The sequence below is a fragment of the Bos indicus x Bos taurus genome, chromosome 6, assembly GCF_003369695.1.
Source record: "Bos indicus x Bos taurus breed Angus x Brahman F1 hybrid chromosome 6, Bos_hybrid_MaternalHap_v2.0, whole genome shotgun sequence".
Lineage (NCBI taxonomy): Eukaryota > Metazoa > Chordata > Mammalia > Artiodactyla > Bovidae > Bos > Bos indicus x Bos taurus.
In genome coordinates, this window is record NC_040081.1 from 30,133,597 (window position 1) to 30,156,157 (window position 22,561).

Genomic DNA, 22,561 nt, shown 5'->3' on the forward strand with positions numbered 1-22,561 from the left:
AAATGTGACAATTTAGAACACAAAGATGAAAACCTAATTTGGAACCCAGTTATTAAACAGAAAACTTTGTCCTTTGAAACATGGATGCATTAGAGAACATGTCAGTCAATTCATGGAGCTGGCACAGAAGTCATTTTCTTTGGGAGCTGAAGAGAAATTGACAAATTATACTCTGGGAATTCTCAACTGTGTTATTTTTCTCCCTGAGGTCGGTGATCTGTGCTTTTCTCACATGGAAATGTTTTCTTCTTTTACATTAAGCAAACGTTCCGAGCTTTATTATATATGATTAACAGTTACAGACACAGGAAAAAAATTCCTTCTTGGCAAACCTTCATTTAATAAGGGCCGCCCCAGTGTTTTGCCACTAGTGCCAATCACTAAACACACCTTACTTTCCCCCAACTTTGCGTTTAAGGTGTGGAAGCCAATCTTTCTTATTAATCATTGATACAATCTTGCCACCTACTCAGTCAGCTTCTAAATCATGGACTAAGAAGTTCAGTGATACACTACTACAGACAAATAGTTGGCTCTAAATTCTGTTCTTCATAAAATGAGCAGCCAAGCCAATCAGACACTCGCCACATTAAAAACACTGTCCATATCTCCTTAGAATGATTAACATACACTACTTTTGACTTTGGGAGGGAAAGGTGCTCTTTCACAAACTTTTGGATTTGGTGCTTCCTGAGTTAAATGCTCTCATTCATAAACACAACACAAACTGTATCAGTCTTGGGATTTCTGTGGGGTAGCCCTGTGTCCTGGTCCCTTTCCTCTTTAAAATTTTAAATATTGCAAAGGAACCATTTTCCTTCTGAGGCTCCCACACCGGGGATGAAACCTCCTCTGCAGAATTTTGGCACCTTATTAATTAGTGGTTATGAGTGGGAGCTGCTCTCTCTCACCAACTCCTATTCTGCCATCAGTCAAGTGTGATTCTGTAATAAATTCCCATGAAGCAAACTATTTCTGGTAATTCTCCCTAATTAACACCAGGCCCACTAATAATACATCAGGTCCTATGTGTTTCTGATATAACCAAGATCTTGTCTGAGAGGACTCAAAAAGGGAAACCGCCAACCTAAATTAAGCTTTTCTGGCAAAAAAAGATTTTATATGTAGTTCTGTAAGAAAACCTTTGATAATCTTATATGGGGGACATTTTGAGCAGAAAACACGGAACGACAGGGAGGCTTGTTCTGATTTGAGCACTGAATGGGGATTTATTGTGAACACACGCTGTTGAGTCTTAAGCCTATAAATCTTGTACTGGATTACTGTTTCTTAACGAAGGAATGACAGATCTCTTATTTTGTCGGTGTATTTTAATGTGCAATGACGTGACTGATAGAAACCAAACAGCAGCTATTAAAATGTCACATGCAGACTTGATGCCCTTATAAGTTTGGCTTCTGCAGTTTAATATACTGTGAGCAAATAGACTTGAATTTGTCTTTTATTTCCAATATACAGCCTGCAATAGAAACATTCCTCTCAACTTTATACAGTTGGAAAAAAATCTTAAAGCAATAAACAAACAAGGAATAGGTAAGCCGACCTAGTTACAGAAAAGTTAGTTAATGAGATCAGGATGAGTTAAGAATGAAGTAATGTACCCTGGCCAATGAAAGACATGAAAATGCAGATGACTGATGTTGTTTGAATATATGACACAGTATAATGTTTGATATGACAGGTTATTCCAATAAATTACCTCAACAATAAATTTAAAACTTTTAAAAATTACTTGGCTGTGTCGGGTCCTCGTTGCAGCATGTGGGATCTCTGTTGCATTATGTGCCATCCTTTGTTGCGGGGCGTGGACTCTCTAGTTGTGGCACGAGGACTACAGAGTGTGTGGGCCTCAGCAGTTGTGGCACGGGCACCTACTTGTGTCACACGGGCTCTGGTGGTTGCAGCATGTGGGCTCTCCAGTTGTGGCACATGGACTCCAAAGTGTGCGGGCTCAGTTGTTGTTGTTTGCAGGCTTAGTTGCTCGGCTTGTGGGATTTTAGTTCCCCAACCAGGGAGTAAACCCATGTCTCCTGCATTACAAGGCGAGTTCTTAACCACTGGACCACCAAGGAAGTCCCAACAGTAAGTATTTTTTAAAAGAAAGACAATAGAGTTTACTTATCTATTCATACCATTTATTGTGTGCATGCTACATGCAAAGCATAAATATGGATTAAAATAAAATAATTGTGACAATATTTTCAAATATATTATGTTTCCGGGACATTCTGATAGGCAAATACCATAAAGGAGGGATTCTCCTGAGAATCAGCCTATCCCATGAACATTATTTTTTCCCTTGATGACTTAATAGAAACCTCTTGTCCCCCAAAAAGAAAAACCAAGAGAACTTGTTTGTATCACTGCAGCCATTTATTTATTATGTGCACATTAAGGTTTATATACTGATTATATTTCTCATGTGGTTTTTAATTAGAGAATGTATCCAAAAGCAAAATAGCATGGACATATACAAACTGAAAAATGCACAGAAACAGAAGGTAGAGACTAATGCATACGGTAAATGATATATTGAGAATCCAAACCCATAACCTTAAAACATCTGGGGGTTGAAGGAGGACAAACTGAAGACACATCAAATTGTGTAAAATCAGTGTGTTTTCCCTTCCCTTATGTCTGAAAAGCCTCTCCTTTCAATAGCAATAACTAAACCCCAAATATCACCAAAATGTTAACATAACTCTAGATTCACACTTGAACAGGGAAGAGTATTTTCTATAGTAACAGTCCTTGAAAACGGTACCACGGATACTGTTTTTGTTATAATCATTTTTAAACATAATGCTGTTTTGAAGATTTAAACTCTAATTTCTGCTTGTCTTTTGCACAGTGACGAATGATCAGGTTTTAATTTTAGTTGCTAACTATAACGTGAATCAATAGGAAATACGAATGCGACAAGCACATGTAGAGGGCATTATTTTTAGACAGCTTCTTCAGTGAGCAACATTTTGTCCTTGTAGACATGCTGAACATTTAGAAACTGGGGAACCAAGTAGGGAATGTTTTAGAATCATATACTGTGATTTTAATCTGTATTAATCTAAGCATAACATTCCAAAATATACATCGAGAGAGATTAAAAGTAATGCTCTACAATAAGGAGGTAACAATTCAAAAATGCTACTGACATGGAATATTTATAATCAGAAAAATAAATATTCTGGGAGCTCACCAAAAGAATAAAGTGCTCTGCCAGTTATTAAAAGATTAATGCTGGTGTATTAAATATGGCATTCCCCACTATAAAATACAGAGATTCTTCTGGGTTATAGTCAGTACTTATTTCACAGGATTAACTTTTAAAAATAGACAGAAGAAGGCTTTGCCATAGAAGCAAAGGACAAAAGACAAGACAAAGCCATAGACAAAATCATGTTAGGAAGTGACATTATTCTTTTAGGGATAAAATTTAGAGAAATGCAACATTATGCTCCATGAATAATATGCAGAAAGCAAAGTGTAATTAAAAACAAAATCCTTAATATAACTTTATAAGAAATCCAGATCAAATAAAATTCTTTGAACAAAATACCCAAATGCCATTCCAATGCCGCTGACTTATCAAATACTCTCTGGGCATATAATCTGTAAAGTGAAGTCGCTCAGTCATGTCCGACTCTTAGCAACCTCATGGGCTGTAGCCTGCCAGGCCCCTTTGTCCATGAGGTTTTCCAGGGAAGAATACAGGAGTGGGTTGCCATTTCCTTCTCCAGGGGATCTTCTGGATCTGAGTCTAGGGATGCGAGTCTCCTGCACTGCAGGCAGACTCTTTACTATGTAGAAGCAAAACTAAAAAACAACAAAAAAATCTCTACCACACTAAAACAAAACCATCACCTTATTTTATGTCATGTAAAGCCAAGGACTGACATTAAGATACGTGACAATGCAGCGTGTCTTCTATGGGTGGTTTCAGCAGCAATTGGAAATATGGCACGATTCAGTTCCAGCTTTTAAAACACAACAGAAAAAGCTCCCTGCGTCCCTACAAGATGCAGGGGAAGGGGACAGTTCTGGGTTGCCGTTGGTGAAGCATTCAGTTTGCTACTCTATGTCATACTTCTCATTCTTTTTATTCCCAGTTAATTACTATCTGCATATAATGTAAGTCTGCTAGACCATGAATTGGCAGCTTTCAGGACAGATACCTTGAACAGTTCTTAGGGAGGTTAAACAAATATTGTAGCCTAACACCCTGCTCTCTAACAAACACGCACACAATGGAAGTGAAGTCTCAAGTGATGGATGAGTCAGGCAGGGGGTGGGGCTCAGTCTCAACTATAAAAGCACCCTTCCCCAAACAAATCCAAGTGATAACTTAGTGTGATCATGGGCTTTTGTCCATTCTGGAAACAAACAAAAAAACTATCAAATGCCATAATCTCTTTTCTCACTGGGCAAATATCAACAGGATTCACGATCTTACCACAATTATTTCTGTCTTCACATGGTATCTACATAATTTTTTTCCCTAAAATGAAGAAAACAAAGAACAGGCTGGTCTGAGTAATTAATCATGTTCCTCTCTATACTATCAAACCTCTGTGAACAAAAGCTTCCCAAACTTCATGATTACTTTTAGAAGTGGTTCATTTATTATTGAGAAAGAACTACCAAAAGAAAAAAAAAAATCTAAATTTTTATCATATTCCCAAACCAATATTTTTCTAATGTAGAACTGAACAACAACAAAAAAATTATTCTGCAAAGAGAACTTTCAAACCTTCATCAGTCAATAGTATAAAGCGAACTGATCAAATTGACTCACTGTCTAAAAAGGGGGAATTTTAAAAAATTTCTGATCCAATCTTGTGATTCACCATCACTCCCAACCACATTCTTTTCTATTTATTCTCTTTAAAGAAAGGGACAACTTTCAGAGTCCAAAGTTATTCAACAAGTTCTTTACCTCAGCATAAGGGAAGGGAAAAAAAATAGTTTGACTGACATAGGTGGTGAAACATACACAATTAATAGAAAACGGTCATATTCTAATAAAAGGCAAAAAACTGAAATTTATAAGCTATGTGGTGGCTTTTTTGGGGTGGAGGGAAACCAGACAAAAATATAACACCTCCTATTGGCAAGACATGTTTTGATCAAAATCTCATTGGCCTTTCCTATTGGAATCATGAACTGTAAAGACAAAAAAAGGTATACAGTTTAAAAAAACCTGACACCTACTACTGATAAACTTCTCTGTTTAAACTCCTATTTACTGTTTTAAAGATAAATGCTATTTTTTTTTAAGAAAAACACAATATTTCATTTAAGTGTAAGGCATTTCATTGTCTTTTTATAGATTTACTCAAAACTGCCTAACAAGGAAAGTTTAGTTATTTTAGCATAGAAGTTGAAGGTTTTTATTCTAAAATTTAATTCTTCACTAATTTATTCTAAGATGTATTTAATAGTCAACCAGGAAATTGATTTTTATAAAAGTTACTTTATGGGCAGAAAATACAGGGAAAAAAATAATAATAAACACCAAACTGTTTCTTTACTTTATGAAGCCAAATATTTCCTCATAGACTTGGTTTTCAAAGCTTGGAATTTATCCCCTGAGGGCCACTATTATTTTTCAAAACTTCATATAAATATTAAATCTAAAATTTAATTGGTAATTTAAATTCTCCTCTTTCTCTTCAAATTTCTTCTCTTCCCCTGGACAGTTGACTTTTAAAAATTCACAGAATGAGCATGTTTCTTGCAAAGTGGCTTGTCCTTCTTAGAGAAAAAGGTCTGACCTTCCAAACTTTCACAACACACCTGAAAAAGAAGCATTATTTGAGGAATGTCATTATCTTATCAAGTATGCCTAAAAAGGGGAAATGATAGTATGACAAAACACTTCAGTTGGTTGTATCAGACCTTCTAACATTTCACGATTACTGTAACATTCCATGTCATCTTTCAGAAGCAATGAAGAATGACTTTTCTCTGGAATGCATTTTAGTTTATTTAAACTTATTGATCATTATTTTTCTTAATTGGGAATGAATATTTGGCCATAGTGAAAAAATTAACACATAAAGTGGTCACGTTAAATGTAATTTCTATTCTCAAATTCTTATCAATGTTTTAAACCTGCCTCCTGTTGTAGAGACCTAAGGCATTAAGAAAAACAAACCCAAAAAATCCAACACAGGTGTTTTGACACACATTCCTAGGTCCCTAAATATACAGGCACAGAAAACCCGAGTGTGCTATGCTTTGTCACTTCAATCATGTCTGATTCTTTGCAACCCCATGGACTGTAGCCCGCCAGGCCCATGGATTGTAGCCCGCCAGGCTCCTCTTCCATGGGGTTTCTTCAGGCAAGAATACTGGAGTGGGTTTCCATTTCCTTCTCCAGGGCACTTTCCCAACCCAGGGATCGAACCCAGGTCTCCTGCATTGCAGGCAGATTCTTTACTGTCTGAGCCACCAGAGAATACCTGAGAGTTCTTTTTAATTCATTTCTATGTCTCTTTTCTTGTTTGTTTCTTATTAAGCAAACTGTAGTCCACATCTGGCTGCATCCTGAATGTTATACTGTCAGTTAGCTATTCACATTTATGTCTTCTTATCTTTCCCACTGTCTTTGCTAATTTTAATGCTCCTGAGTGGGCTTCCCGGAGAAGGCAATGGCACCCCACTCCAGTTCTCTTGCCTGGAAAATCCCATGGACGGAGGAGCCTGGTAGGCTGCAGTCCATGGGGTTGCTAAGAGTTGGACACGACTGAGTGACTTCACTTTGACTTTTCACTTTCATGCATTGGAAAAGGAAATGGCAACCCACTCCAGTGTTCTTGCCTGGAGAATCCCAGGGGCGGGGGAGTCTGGTGGGCTGCCGTCTATGGGGTCGCACAGAGTCGGACACGACTGAAGTGACTTAGCAGTAGCAGAGTGGGTTTCCAGGTGGCTTGGTGGTAAAGAATCCGCCTGCTAATGCAGGAGATGCGAGTTTGGTCCCTGAATCTGAAATATCCCCTGGAGAAGGAAATGGCAACCCACTCCAGTATTTTTGCCTGGAAAATCCCTTGGACAAAGGAGCCTGGCAGGTTACAGTCCATGGGGTTGCAAAGAGTCAGACATGACTGAGCAACTAAAAACAACAACAACAATGCTCCTGAGCAGATCGGCCAGAGGACAGGAGGAGGCAAATCTGCTAAAATTGCTGCTTTTTACAGATTTTATGACATCTAAGAGATGGATGAAGTAAACAAGACAGGGTTCAATAGTAACGTTTAGGGAAATTATGTGACTTCAATTAACTAGTCATTTCCCCCTTCATACAATGTTATTAAAAACTATTAAAAATATTAAATATAATTTTAAAAAATCAACCATCTGAATAGAGTACCTTTATTAAATATTTACTTCTAAATTTAAAAAATACATATCTGAGGTTAAAGTTAACTCTGAATCAAACTTCATCAATAAAAATAAAACCAAAAATACTATAATATGAAATGAGACAGGTAAATATATTACTACAAGTTTATTTTAGTCTCAAAAAGAAAAGAATATTCATAGACTATTGCTAAGGAAGGAGATGGATCAACATATAGTTTACTTCCAGTATTGAGTCAATAACAGATATTTATAAAAGTTTACCTCTATTTTAAGAACTACCTGTTTTCATAAATTACTAAAGACACTCCAATAAAACATAGTTTAAAAAACGTAACAGAATCTTACTGTTTTTAAGAAATTCATATCTTCTCCTTATAAACAAAAATGTATTAAGACTGTTTCTCTAAAGGCGTAAGCATCTTATTCTGTGCCAAACAATTTTGAAAAGTACAAAAAATTTTAATGAACTTGACTTTCCAAACCACTGTAAAACATTTCTAGGTTTGAGGGACTGATAGATACAAAAACTGTTATTTCCATTTAGTGCTCAGGCTAGAACTGGCCATACTGTGCTCCTCTGAATGGGAAACAGGAGTTTACTTACTGAGCATACAAAACAAGTGTCATGCCAGGTATAGCCCAGAGCTTCCAGGAACATGTCGCCAGCTTCTATGGGAAATTCACATCCACGGCATATAGTACCAAAGAGGGCATAATAATCTGTATTGGGGCAGGGGTGGGGCAGAGGTAATTGAAACATGACAAAGATGTAGAATGAGAGCTTTCAGAGAACAGCAACAAAATGAGAATTAAATGAGATGATAAAGATACAGTTACTAGTAACAGAAAAATTTTCAGATGGCATAACACCTGACCTAAGCATTAGGTGTAGTTTATTTCAGTTTACCCTTGGAAAACGTTATATATACAACTTAACATTCTTTATTATGTTTTTCCATATGTTACTTCTCAGTTCTGTCCAACTTATTTAAGGCCCAAATGTATATGAACATCACTGTTCTCTGATAAGTTATCAATAGACATGATTGTTTCAATAAAAGAGAACGTCCAATAACTAGAAACAATAAGACTAATGAACATAAATCATGAAAAACGTATGAAAAAACCTTCTTTCCCGCAACCCCACTATTAGCAAATTTCACAGCACATCTACTTGGTAAGGAAGAGAAAAAAGTCACAGGAAACCTTCTTGAATAAATGCTGTGACTGAGTTTCTAGCTGAACTGTATCACAACAATATTAGCCACTTTTTCTTCTGCTATCTTTTCCTTCCCATTTTACGACTTCATGCTAAAAATCCTTATCCAGAGAACACCTCTTACTTGACACGGAGTTATAAAGTATTAATGTCTTCCTTCTGAAGAAAGCCGTTTTGACAAGATGTTTATCATGACTAAATTAGAACTTATTGGCAATTTTCTTTTATGCAGCTACTCTTACTATGTGTTTTCACTCATGGTTCACTCTTTGACACTTCTAATCCCATCTGGGCTAGAGGAGAAAGTAGGCTGCCATCTGCACCCTTCTCAGCAATCCTCAATACTCCTTGGTGCCATCTGCTCTGCACACACCCATAGAGTCCTACTGTGTGCTGGGTGCTGGTCTAGGCACTGGTTAGAGGCACAATGGTGGCGAAGATAGATGCGGCTGTTCTTCACATGGGGATTATATTCTCACTGGGATCAGGATGCCATCATTTATTATGTTTTAAAAATAAATGATAGCAAACAACTTCAGATTGTGATTGGAGTGATGCAATAGAGAATAACTGGGGGAGGTGTTTAACACTATATTACAGAGGGGTTAGGAAAGACCTCCATGAGGAGATAATACCTGAGCTGAGACTTGAAAATAAAAGAGGGGGAGGAACCATTTCAGAAAACCTGGGAAAGAAAATTCCAGTCAAAAGAGACAAGTACAAAAGCCTTGAGGCAGGATGGATCTCAGTAGGTTCAGAAACAACACAGGGGCCAGGTATGGCTAAGAATCCAGTGACATTCTCTAGAACCCAAACAATCAGGTGGAGGAGACGGGGTTGGCAAAGCCGGCCTCAGGTGGGAATACAGTTTTCCCTCTAGTGGAAGCCATGAGGTATCAACCACAATCCGATCCACATTCAAAAAAATATTACTACAGCTATCTGAGGGTTGGGGGAAAGAAGATAAACCATTTTAGCTGGCAATTATAATGCCCAGGCAAAGGGTAAGAGAGAACTGGATTTAGTGGGGACAGTTGAGGTGAGAGAAATGAGTCAATTCAATATCCACTGGGGATAGAACTGTTAGAATTTATTAATTAGATTGGGCAAAGAAGGGTCAAGTCGTGGTCAACAGCCTCAAATTAGAAGCTCACTGCTTCTTTAACTTGAGTATTGTGGAATATTCCCTTCATCCAGTACCACCCTTTGAACTGCAAGGTAGAACAACAATAAAACCCCATGGGGGAATGCAGTGGTACTAAGTGGAGGCATAATAAGGGGAAAATATTTTATTTTTTTGAAAGATGTACGTGTTATAGTAATATCTAAGTAAGAATAACATTAATAAATAAGTGCTATGAAAGCTCACTTACAGCCTTTGGGAAGGAAAAGGAAGTGTTTAGAGTTTAGGTAACAGCACAAATGCAGTAGATTGGCATTAATATTTAGAGCTTGTTTTCTTAAAAATAATCTCACCAAGGGAGCAAACCATGATTACCTTCCCATTCAGTAAAATTAACAAACGATTCCAATTTGCTGTCAAGGCAGTTGCCTTCAAGAGCGTATCAATATCCTATTCAAAAGCTGGACACTTCTCATGTTTATAATCACTCAAAATTCACTAGTGGAGTGTAGAAGAAGGCTTTAAGCTATACAATTTCATATGATTTATATCCATAACTTATAGGAGGTTCAAGAAAAATAGTCTAAGTAACTGCCTACATATGCACTTTTCTTAATGAAATTGGTAATATCTGATTTTGACAAGGTCTATAAAAATTTTATACACTTTTTGCTATATATTTACAGTAACATCAAGTGCTCCTCAAACCTTTAGCAAAACTATACTATTTTGCTTAGCATTTCCTTTCAAATTGATAGCAATATAGGGGTTTTACCTTCACTTACAACTTAAGAAACTACGGGCTTAAAGATCTTACCAGTCTCACAGTAGGGCTCACCGTCCTCCAAGTGAAAAACATTATTACGAATAGGCTTTCCACAGGCCACACACACAAAACAGGAAACGTGCCAAGTTTGTTTCAAAGCATTGATGACTTCCTGTTACAGAAAGGTAATTGGATGTAAAGAAAGATGGTACGTATTTTACCAGCTGTACCAATACAGTCCTTTTAAATTGACCCCAAAGTAGACACACGTGCTTTGTTTTTGCCTAAGCTTTTCATCTAAGGAACTGGAGATATTTAAGGACAGACTCACAGATCATCTAAACTGATGCACTATATAAAATATACATTTTTCATCAATAAACTTAAAGAATGATTAGTGTTATTTAAACATATAAATGTGGTGAATAAAAGCAAGTCTTTCATAAGCGTTTGCTACACTACGTTTGCTGCTGCTGCTGCTAAGTCGCTTCAGTCGCGTCCAACTCTGGGTGACCCCATAGACAGCAGCCCACCAGGCTCTCCCGTCCCTGGGATTCTCCAGGCAAACACACTGGAGTGGGTTGCCATTTCCTTCTCCAATGCATGAAAGTGAAAAGTGAAAGTGAAGTCGCTTAGTCGTGTTGGACCCTCAGCGACCCCATAGACTGAAGCCTACCAGGCTCCTCTGTCTATGGGATTTTCCAGGCAAGAGTACTGGAGTGGGGTGCCATTGCCTTGTCCGTGCTACACTACTGCTTTTCCTCAAAGGGTGTCAGGAAACGTTAACTTGTAATGGTTTCACAATATTATCTTGAAAATGTCATTAAGGAAGGGCAAAACATTTAAAAACTAAAACAAACCTATACATTGTCCCATGTTGGAAGCAACAACTTAATCAACTTAATCCAATCATGTTTAACATGCTTAGGATTTTGAAAATCAGCTATGACTATACTAAGCACATACTGAAATGAGTGTCTAAAATTTGAACCATAGAGCATGGATTCTAGTGAACAACAGCCCTATGGTTATATATACCAAATATCAAAGACTTGGACCAGATTTTAATTAGTAAAAGAAAGTTTGAGAATTTTGCTTTGCAAAGAATCATTTCTTTGAATTGACAGAAAGAGATGGAGCTATTAGAAATCATTTTTGAAGAGTAGTTAGTAATACAGGAACTTACTCTTTCCATAATAATTATCACAAAAACGGGATGCTATAAGTAAAGTATGGTTACAGTTCTGTAAATGAATTACTTATCAGGAGCAAACTGGAAAAAAACACATCCTACAGGTTAAGAGGATCTATCTGGGACTGATAAATACATAGGTCATTTTAATTTTATTCTTTACATTTTTGTATTTTTTAATTGCTGTGGTGTGAAATATTTTCTAATAAAAAACTCAAAATGATACCGCGAAGTCATTAGCCATAGAAAATGCCCCAGTTCACTACAGAAGAACAATGGGAAAAAACAGCAGTTATCTAGACCCAAAGAGATCACAATGAGCATGGACAACAAGTGAAACATTCAACCAAATAATAACCAAGGCTTCTAGCATCTACTCAACTTTATATTCTGAGACAGATTACTATCCCATCTTTAACAGGTTCAGTTCAGTTCAGTCCCTCAGTTGTGTGCGACTCTTTGCAACCCATGGACTGCAGCATGCCAGGCTTCCCTGTCCATCACCAACTCCTGGAACTTGCTCAAACTCATGTCCATCAAGTCAGTGATGCCATCCAACCATCTCATCCTCTGTCGTCCCCTTCTCCTCCTGCCTTCAATCTTTCCCAGCATCAGGGTCTTCTCTAAGGAGTCAGTTTTTCGCATTGGGTGGCCAAAGTATTAGAGTTTCAGCTTCAACATCAGTCCTTCCAATGAATATTCAGGACTGATTTCCTTTCACATTGACTGATTTCATCTCCTTGTAGTCCATGGGACTCTCAAGATTCTTCTCCAACATCACAGTTCAAAAGCATCAATTCTTAGGTGCTCAGCTTTCTTTATAGTCCAACTCTCACATTCATACATGACCACTGGAAAAACTATAGCCTTGACTAGACAGACCTTTGTTGTCAAAGTAATGTCTCTGCTTTTTAATAAGCTGTCTAGGTTGATCATAACTTTCCTTCCAAGGAGTAAGCGTCTTTTAATTTCATGGCTGCAGTCACCATCTGCAGTGATTTTGGAGCCCAGAAAAATAAAGTCAGCCACTGTTTCCCCATCTATTTTCCATGAAGTGATGGGACGAGATGCCATGATCTTCGTTTTCTGAATGTTGAGCTTTAACCCAACTTTTTCACTCTCCTTTTTCACTTTCATCAAGAGGCTCTTTAGTTCTTCTTTGCTTTCTGCCATAAGGGTGGTGTCGTCTGCATATATGAGGTTATTGATTATTTCTCCCGGCAATCTTGATTCCAGCTTGTGCTTCCTTTAGCCCAGCGTTCCTCATGATGTACTCTGCATATAAGTTAAATAAGCAGGGTGACAATATACAGCCTTGACGTACTCCTTTTCCTATTTGGAACCAGTCTGTTGTTCCATGTCCAGTTCTAACTGTTGCTTTCTGACCTGCATAAAGGTGTCTCAAGAGGCAGACCATAACGTAAGATTATCAAACAACTAAAACACAATCCAGAAAACGTGTCCCTTTAGTACAGTTCTGGTGCATGTCTAAAGCAACGAGCTGAAGATTTCATTTCTTAGAACCTCATTTGGTGCTAAAACTCTTACTTGATTTTGTTTTATTAATTATTCTAGAATCCATAGAACACTTTTATATACTAAAACAGTATTAATGTAGTCTACTTATTGTCATTTGAAAAGGAATAGCCTGAATTATCCTCCTGTTTTCCTCTCTACATATTGTACAAATTAATAATACAGAAATATTTCACATAGTATATTTATAATTTTAAAGTGTCTTGAAAGTTTTAGACTCATTTAAAGATGTATTCTAAAATTTGTTGCTGTTGTCCATTCGATAAGTTGTGTCCAACTCTTTGTAACACCATGAACTATAGCACACCAGGCTTCCCTATCCTTCACTATCTCCCGGAGTTTGCTCAAACTCATGTCTGTTGAGTCAGTGATGCCATCCAACCATCTCATCCTCTGCTGTCCTCTTCTCCTCCTGCCCTCAACCTTTCCCAGCATCAGGGTCTTTTCTAATGAGTCAATTCTTCACGTTAGGTGGCCAAAGTATTGGAGCTTCAGCTTCAGCATCAGTCCTTCCAATGAATACTCAGGGTTGATTTCCTTCAGGATTAACTGGTTTGATCTCCTTGCTGGCCAAGGAATTCTCAAGAGTCTTTCCAGCACCACAATTCAAAAGCATCAATTCTTTGGCGCTCAGACTTCTTTGTGCTCCAACTCTCACATCTGTACATGATTGCCATAGCTTTGGCTATAGGGACCTTGGTCAGTAAAGTGTTTTTTCTGCTTTTTAATTTGCTGCCTATGTTTGTCATAGCTTTTATTTCCAAGCGGCAAGCATCTTTCAATTTCATGACTACAGTCAGTATCCACAGTGATTTTCGAACCCAAGAAAATAAAATCTATTGCTGTTTCATACTCTCTTCTCTCAATGGGAATGAATTAGAGCTTCATTATTACACTGTCATATTGGGAATATTAGAACTCAGCAATGTAATTTCCAAATTTTGTATGAGTTGTATGTAGGTGTTTTGTATGAGTCCAGTCACCTTGGCTACTTCTACAGTAAAACTTCAACTGCTGGTCACCCATAGGAAATGCCTTACCCTTACTTCACAACTGCAAATTGGGTATTCCAGAATAGAAAATTCATTCATTCATCATTATTTACTATGTATCCGAATCCTAAATTACTACCTTTTTGTAAAAAAAAAAAAAAGGTGTGGTTTGATTATTTTTCTATCACATGTATACCCTCATAAACCTGAGGTTATATTTTTAAACATTAAATGAATTCAAGAAAAATGTATCACTTATAAGCCTCATGTTTTATACATTTCACGAAATCTGTGTCCCGTGCTTGAACCCTGACAAATGGGGAAATGCTGCTCTTATAAAAGCGATGGAATTTAATTTAAAACAGTGAAGGTGTCAGTTCTGAGAACTCAGATGTGTGTGGTCCTGTGCGACCTCTTCATTCCTGAGCAAACAGGGTCCCGTTGAGGCAGCACACCCACAGTAAATTATTTTTTCCCCACAGTGGCTAGACTTTCACCAGACAACCCAGCACTCAGTAAGACAAAACCAAAGACAACTTAACCCCATGAGTCCAATATACTTCTACAGAGGTCTATTTAGTTTTGCTTTACAAAAATAAATAGTGATGAAAGCAGAGAGGGGATCAAGCAAGAAAAAAATAAAAAGTAAAAATGATGGAAGGGTTTCATACCAAAAAATTGTTCTGCTTTAAAACTCACTCAGAGTGAAAAGGTTTCCAATACTCACTCCAAGGATCTTCCTTTGGCATCGACCACATTCGGGAGCAAAGAATTTCTCATAGCAGAGCTCACAATACAGGGCTCCCTGTTCCTCTACAAATCCAATGTAGGCCATCGTATTTTTGCAGTGAGCACAGTTAAATTCTTCTGGGTGCCAAGATTTCCCCAATGCCACTAGGAATGGTCCCCTGCCAAAAGAAAAGAGATCAAGTTGGCTCTGGAATAAAAGTTTCTAGTTAGCCTGAATAGGAACTCTTATTTGCAATGTCCAAACAATTAAATACTTGCTCAATTCTCCTTCTCAAGGACTTAACACGTGGGTGCTGGCGGTTTACACAGAACTCTCTGTGCACTGAAGTCAAAAGGACAGGTGAGAGGAATAAGCACTTAAGGAACTCCTTCAAGAAAGGCCCTGGTTTTCTGTCTTCAAGGGATCTAGTAATTAGGTTTTTTGAGCTGCAATGACTGAGTGTGTCATGATAACAACTGATAATGAGAATATTAACTGTGACAGAAAAAGAAGTAACCAGGAAAACATATATACGTTAGGCAGAAATGAGAGCTTGAGATTTCTATAAAATAAACAAAAATTTTAAAATCTCAATTTGTAATGTCAGTGTCTTAAAAACAGTAACAATTATTACTGGGAAAAAAAACCATTCTAGTCAATTTCTCTTCCCCATACATTGTTTCATATACTTATTTCACAACTTTATTAAACATATCAAATCCTCACCCTCCAAAATGACTACAGAAATTATAAACTGGATATTAGAGGTGACTTAAAGCTACTTAGAAAGGTTTTATTTAATTCAAACATGACTGATTTTTAATGCACATTTGTATCAAGGTAAAAAAATGTTTGTAAAGAGATTTCTTTTCCATTAAATACTATACAGCCATGAACTGATAAGATGGGTTTCGTTTGCCTGACAAGAATCCATTATGAAGCTTTATCTAGCCATGAAGCCTGTGGAGATTAACTATTCTAGGTTCTGCAACACACTTTTCAGTAGCTACATCACACTAATTTTTATTTATAGAGTGGCTTTACCTCCAAGGCACTTTTACACTTATCTAATTTGTCCATGCAACATTCCTGTGAGACAGACCAGGACAGTTATTATGAACTCAGTTTAACAGATGGAGAAGCTGAGATATAGAATGTTCAAAGATAATGACATATATCATAAAATCATTGACTGAATCAAGGCCAGAGGCTGAACTTCCTGATTTCTATTACACTGCTCTAGTCAACTGATATTCTGCCTCTCATTATATTACCATCAATTATCATCACTGAGCAACCACAGGGTAACTAATTCTCAGTAAGCATTGGATATTCCACCTTTAGGCAGACAATTAATGGGAAAAGTCACAGCAATGAGCATCATTTTTTAGCCTTTGGCAATAACCTTTGTATTCAGTAACCATCTCCTGCTGGGAAATTCTTTGCAAATATATTGTTTTCTCCGAACCAGCACCTAATTCTGAGAATCAAGCAAGTTGAAAGGCTTTTGATGAATGATTAAAATGTGTTCTGCGGGGTGTAAGAAAGTAACTTTTACCCTGTGTGTGTGCTTAGTCGCTCAGTTGTGTTGACTCTTTGTGACCTCATGGATTATAGCCAACCAGACCACTGTCATGGGATTCTTCAGGCAAGAATACTGGGAGTGGACTGCCATTCCCTTCTCCAGGGGATCTTCCTGACCCAGAGATCGAACGTGGGTCTCCTGCATAGCAGGTGGATTCTTTACCATCCAAGCCACCAGGGAAGCCCCATTTTTTACCCTACTTTTTGTTAGTGAAGGGAAGTTGCTCAGTCGTGTCTGACTCTTTGCAACCCTAACTCTTTGCGACCCCATGGACTGCAACCTTCTAGGCTCCTCAGTCCATGGAATTTTCCAGGCAAAATTACTGGAGTGGGTTGCCACTTCCTTTTCCAGGGGATCTTCCCGACCCAGGGACTGAACCCAGGTCTCCGGCGTTGCAGGCAGACGCTTTACCATCTGAGCCTTGTTTTGTATTGCTATTATGATGCCATTTTGCATAAGCAGCTTTCACCATTTGAGAAAAGTAGTTTATTATTGTTATTATTTTTAAACTTTAGGGTATCATTTTTGTTACCACTAGTAAGGAATGCCTTTTGTTAATTAATTCTCACCAGAAAATAAAAGATCTATAGATCACTTACAATGTAACAATATGGCACTTTTGGTATGCTTTCCCTCTATTTTCAACTGGTTTATAAACAGTCCTACTTAACCCTTCATTCATTTTCTCAATATATATCTGGCAAGTAGTTTACCTTCAAAGATAAGCTTGAGTCACAAGCTCAAAGGACAAGCACAAAGCGACAGTTTTAGGAGTGCGCTGCACTTTTCACCAGGTGGGTATCTTCTTATGTTCGTCTGAAAAATCTGCCACGCTAAATTGACTATGACCATAACACGGCAGGAGAGGATGGTGGAACTTCAAGGTTTTATGCTACCATTTGTCTGGACATTAAAGCAGATTCAAACCTATTTACTATGTAGTATCTATCAGGCACGTCTTCAGCTCATCCAGAAGGGTGGATGGCCCCTTGAGGCCAGTATCCTTATTGTATCTTTATCCGATTCCTCAGTTTGCAAAATAAGTCAGTTCAATTTCGATTTCCACTTTCTGTTGAAGCGTAAGTATTAGTATGCACTTGAAAGAAAGTTTTCATCTTGAAACAAGCCTATCAGTGCTACCAATTATTTAACAAACTTCACCCGAGGGGGTAAGAAAAAAGACATTTGAGAACAGCCGATTGAGGAACATACAATCTCTTTTCTAGACTTTCTAAGATATGTACTGAGATCACCTCAGACCAGCAAACAACTCCATTCTGTGAATTTGAGCAGACTGGGCCACAAAAGAGTTTGAAATGCAGTACTTGGAGGCAATCTAAAACATGACAGAATGATCTCTGTTCGTTTCCAAGGCAAACCATTCAATATCACAGTAATCCACGTCTATGTCCAAGTAACGCTGAAGAAGCTGAAGTTGAACGGTTCTATGAAGACCTACAAGACCTTTTAGAACTAACACCCAAAAAACATGTCCTTTTCATTATAGAGGACTGGAATGCAAAAGTAGGAAGTCAAGAAACACCTGGAGTAACAGGTAAATTTGGCCTTGGAGTATGGAATGAAGCAGGGCAAAGGCTAATAGAATTTTGCCAAGAAAACGCACTGGTCATAGCAAACACCCTCTTCCAACAACACAAGAGAAGACTCTACACATGGACATCACCAGATGGTCAACACCGAAATCAGATTGATTATATTCTCTGCAGCCAAAGATGGAGAAGCTCTAGGCAGTCAGCAAAATCAAGACCAGGAGCTGACTGTGGCTCAGATCATGAGCTCCTTATTGCCAAATTCAGACTTAAAATGAAGAAAGTAGGGAAAACCACTGGGCCATTCAGGTATGACCTAAATCAAATCCTTTATGATTATACAGTGAAAGTGAGAAATAGATTTAAGGGACTAGATCTGATAGAGTGCTTGATGAACTATGGACTGAGGTTCGTGACACTGTACAGGAGACAGGGATCAAGACCATCCCCATGGAAAAGAAATGCAAAAAAGCAAAACGGCTGTCTGGGGAGGCCTTACAAATAGCTGTGAAAAGAAGAGAAGCAAAAAGCAAAGGAGAAAAGGAAAGATATAAGCATCTGAATGCAGAGTTCCAAAGAATAGCAAGAAGAGATAAGAAAGCCTTCCTCAGCGATCAATGCAAAGAAAAGGAGGAAAACAACAGAAACGGAAACACTAGAGATCTCTTCAAGAAAATTAGAGACACCAAGGGAACATTTCATTCAAAGATGGGCACAATAAAGGACAGAAATGGTATGGACCTAACGAAGCAGAAGATATTAAGAAGAGGTGGCAAGAATACACAGAAGAACTGTACAAAAAAGATCTTCATGACCCAGATAATCACAATGGTATGAGCACTCACCTAGAGCCAGACATCCTGGAATGTGAAGTCAAGTGGGCCTTAGAAACCATCACCACGAACAAAGCTAGTGGAGGTGATGGAATTCCAGTTGAGCTATTTCAAATTCTGAAAGATGATGCTGTGAAAGTGCTGCACTCAATATGCCAGCAAATTTGGAAAACTCAGCAGTGGTCATGGTACTGGAAAAGGTCAGTTTTCATTCCAATCCCAAACAAAGGCAATGCCAAAGAATGCTCAAACTACCACACAATTGCACTCATCTCACACGCTAGTAAAGTAATGCGCAAAATTCTCTCAGCCAGGCTTCAGCAATATGTGAACCGTGAACTTCCAGATGTTCAAGCTGGTTTTAGAAAAGGCAGAGGGACCAGAGACCAAATTGCCAACATCCACTGGATCATGGAAAAAGCAAGAGAGTTCCAGAAAAACATCTATTTCTGCTTTATGGACTATGCCAAAGCCTTTGACTGTGTGGATCATAATAAACTGTGGAAAATTCTGAAAGACCACTTGACCTGCCTCTTGAGAAATCTGTATGCAGGTCAGGAAGCAACAGTTAGAACTGGACATGGAACAACAGACTGGTTCCAAATAGGAAAAGGAGTATGTCAAGGCTGTATATTGTCACCTTGCTTATTTAACTTATATGCAGAGTACATCATGAGAAAGGCTGGGCTGGAAGAAGCACAAGCTGGAATCAAGATTTCAGGGAGAAATATCAATAACCTCAGACATGCAGATGACACAACCTTATGGCAGAAAGTGAAGAAGAACTAAAGAGCCTCTTGATGAAAATGAAAGAGGAGAGTGAAAAAGTTGGCTTAAAGCTCAACATTGAGAAAACGAAGATCATGGCATCTGGTCCCATCACTTCATGGGAAATAGATGGGCAAACAGTGGAAACAGTGTCAGACTTTATTTTTGGGGGCTCCAAAATCACTGCAGATGGTGACTGCAGCCATGAAATTAAAAGATGCTTACTCCTTGGAAGGAAGGTTATGACCAACCTAGATAGCATATTCAAAAGCAGAGACATTACTTTGCCAACAAAGGTCCATCTAGTCAAGGCTATGGTTCTTCCAGTAGTCATGTATGGATGCGAGAGTTGGACTGCACAGAAAATTGAGTGCCGAAGAATTGATGCTTTTGAACTGTGGTATTGGAGAAGACTCTTGAGAGTCCCTTGGACTGCAAGGAGATCCAACCAGTCCATTCTAAAGGAGATCAGCCCTGGGTGTTCTTTGGAAGGAATGATGCTAAAGCTGAAACTCCAATATTTTGGCCACCTCATGCAAAGAGTTGACTCATTGGAAAAGACTCTGATGCTGGGAGGGATTGAGGGCAGGAGGAAAAGGGGACGACAGAGGATGAGATGGCTGGATGGTATCACCAACTCGATGGACGTAAGTTAGAGTGAACTCCAGGAGTTGGTGATAGACAGGGAGGCCTGGCATACTCCGATTCATGGGGTCACAAGGAGTCGGATGTGACTGAGCGACTGTAGTGCACTGAACTGAACTGGGCCTGGTCCCCTGCACAGGATGGTTCTGTAACGATGGGCGCTGTGTGTGACACCTTCAGTCTTCACTGACACTGGGAGAGGAGACAGCCCCACAAAGTCTACTCCCACTCTTCCTGGAAGCAGCTGTGCAAAGTGCTGCTTATAGATGATACAGGGCCATTTTTACATGGACTCCTTGGAGAAATTCCTTTCAAGGTTTTGTAACAAGAACAATTTTGCTTCTTCTGAGCAAGAGATTTATTTTTTATCTCACTAAACATTAATTTGAAAAATTTACTTTTTTTGGTCAACTGCCACGCTAATGGTAAAGAACCCACCTGCCAAGGCAGGAGACGTTAAAAGACACAGGTTCAATCCCTGAGTCGGGAAGATCCCCTGGAGAAGGGCGGAGCGACTCTTTCCAGTATTCATGCCTGGAGAATCCCATGGATAGAGCAGCCTGGTGGGCTACAGTCCACAGGGTCATAAAGAGTTAGACAGGACTGAAGCGACTTAGCACAGGAGGCTCACAGCCAAATTCTAACCACAGGCAAAGATGTACGTATGTCATTACTATCCAGATTCAATGACAAACTTCTTTTCACTCTTCATTTTTAATAGCCTCATCCATGATTTTCATTCTTTTTTTGCTTTCTTTTGTATATTTCATAACGTTTTCTTACATTTCAGCTATTCTTAAAGAGTCGTTTCGAAAGCCTTCTGGGATAGAGTCCACTATAAATAAACAGTCCATCAAAAGGGCCATCTTAAGGTATTTACTTAAGTTTCTTTATCAAATCTGAATAGTGAATGATCTTAACGACACTAGAGAAAATCCTTCCGCACCTTTAAAAATTGAGTTGACAGTGACCCTGCTCCTGCCACACCTCCATTCTAATATGGACAGGCTCCTATAGATTCTCCTTGGCTAAGCTGAAAGAGCATCTTCCCTGTCAGTGCCCTTGAAGTTATGTATAAATAAGAAAATTTCTTACATATAACAAAGTCCACTCTTCTCTGTTTCAGCAGAAACTAATTTAACAAATTTATTAACACAGGATTAACACTGAATATATTCTTCTTGTCCTAGGTAGGACTGGGTTTCCATCTGGGAACTGGAACGAAAGGCTTAGCTAACTGTGCAGTGGAATGAAGGATTCGGTTCCCTCTCAGAGTCCTCTGCCACCGTGAGCCTCACTGAATGCCTGCTGACTGACAAGGGAAGGGAGGGGACTCAGGGGCAGCACTGACTGAGAGAGAAGAGCTGTGCTGTGTTCGTCTTCTTGGTGTGATATTTATGCCAAAAAAAGGAAGCAAAGGTAGGTAAGAATCCAGAGAAAAAGAACAGCTTAGTCAGAAAGATGAAAGGAACTGTAAATTTCAACAGGTACAAGCTAGTTGGGATATGGGTTGAATACAAACGCTTCTTTTTTTGTTTACCACAACAGGTATCATCTCATACAGATACAAAATTAAAGAAGTAGGAAAAAAAATTCTTTCTTGTGATGAGAACTCAGGATTTACTCTCTTAACAACTTTCACATGTAACCCATGTGCTAAATTGCTCAGTTGTGTCCAACACTTTGTGACCCTATGGACTGTAGCCCACCAGTTTCCTCTGTCCATGGAATTCTCCAGGCAAGAATACTGGAGTGGGTTGCCATTTCCTTCTCCAGGAGATCTTCCTGACCCAGGGATTGAACCCACATCTGCACTGGTAGATGATTACTACTGAGCCACTAGGGAAGCCCACCTTACCATTAGCTAACACTTGGTAAGCTTTCAACGTATATTTGTTGTATAAAAGTACTGCTTTATAAGTAGACTACTGAACTTTATTGCTGGCAATTTCTTTCAATTAAAAGTAACTGGCTGTTGAAGCTAGATAATACCCATCTCTCCTCTTTGCATCAAAAGGTTCTGGATGTATCTCTGTTAAGACTTACTACACTCATACAGCTGTTGCTTTGCCTGTCTAGTATAACTGTATTCATTTGCTAGAACTACCTTAAAAAAGCACCACAGATGGGGTGGCTTAAACAACAGGAATAATTTTCTCAATTTTGGAAGTTAGAAGTCTAAACTTAAGATGCTGGCAGGGTTCATTTCTTCTAAGGCTTCTCTCTTTGGCTTCTAGAT

At 38.5% G+C, this 22,561-nt stretch overlaps 1 protein-coding gene across 7 annotated transcripts in view; it reads right to left on the minus strand.

Annotated features, from left to right (window-relative positions):
- Window positions 1-2,142: 2,142 nt before the first annotated feature.
- Window positions 2,143-22,561, minus strand: part of PDLIM5 (PDZ and LIM domain 5) — a 234,233-nt gene continuing 213,814 nt past the window's right edge. For all 7 annotated transcript variants that reach the window (XM_027544052.1, XM_027544043.1, XM_027544047.1 and 4 more), the window contains 4 exons: window positions 14,939-15,119; window positions 10,543-10,663; window positions 7,988-8,103; window positions 2,143-5,814 (listed from right to left, as the gene is read on the minus strand). In XM_027544052.1, coding sequence (XP_027399853.1) covers window positions 5,725-5,814; window positions 7,988-8,103; window positions 10,543-10,663; window positions 14,939-15,119 — 508 coding nt within the window. In that variant the 3' untranslated portion in view covers window positions 2,143-5,724. The remainder of the gene's footprint in view (window positions 5,815-7,987; window positions 8,104-10,542; window positions 10,664-14,938; window positions 15,120-22,561) is intronic.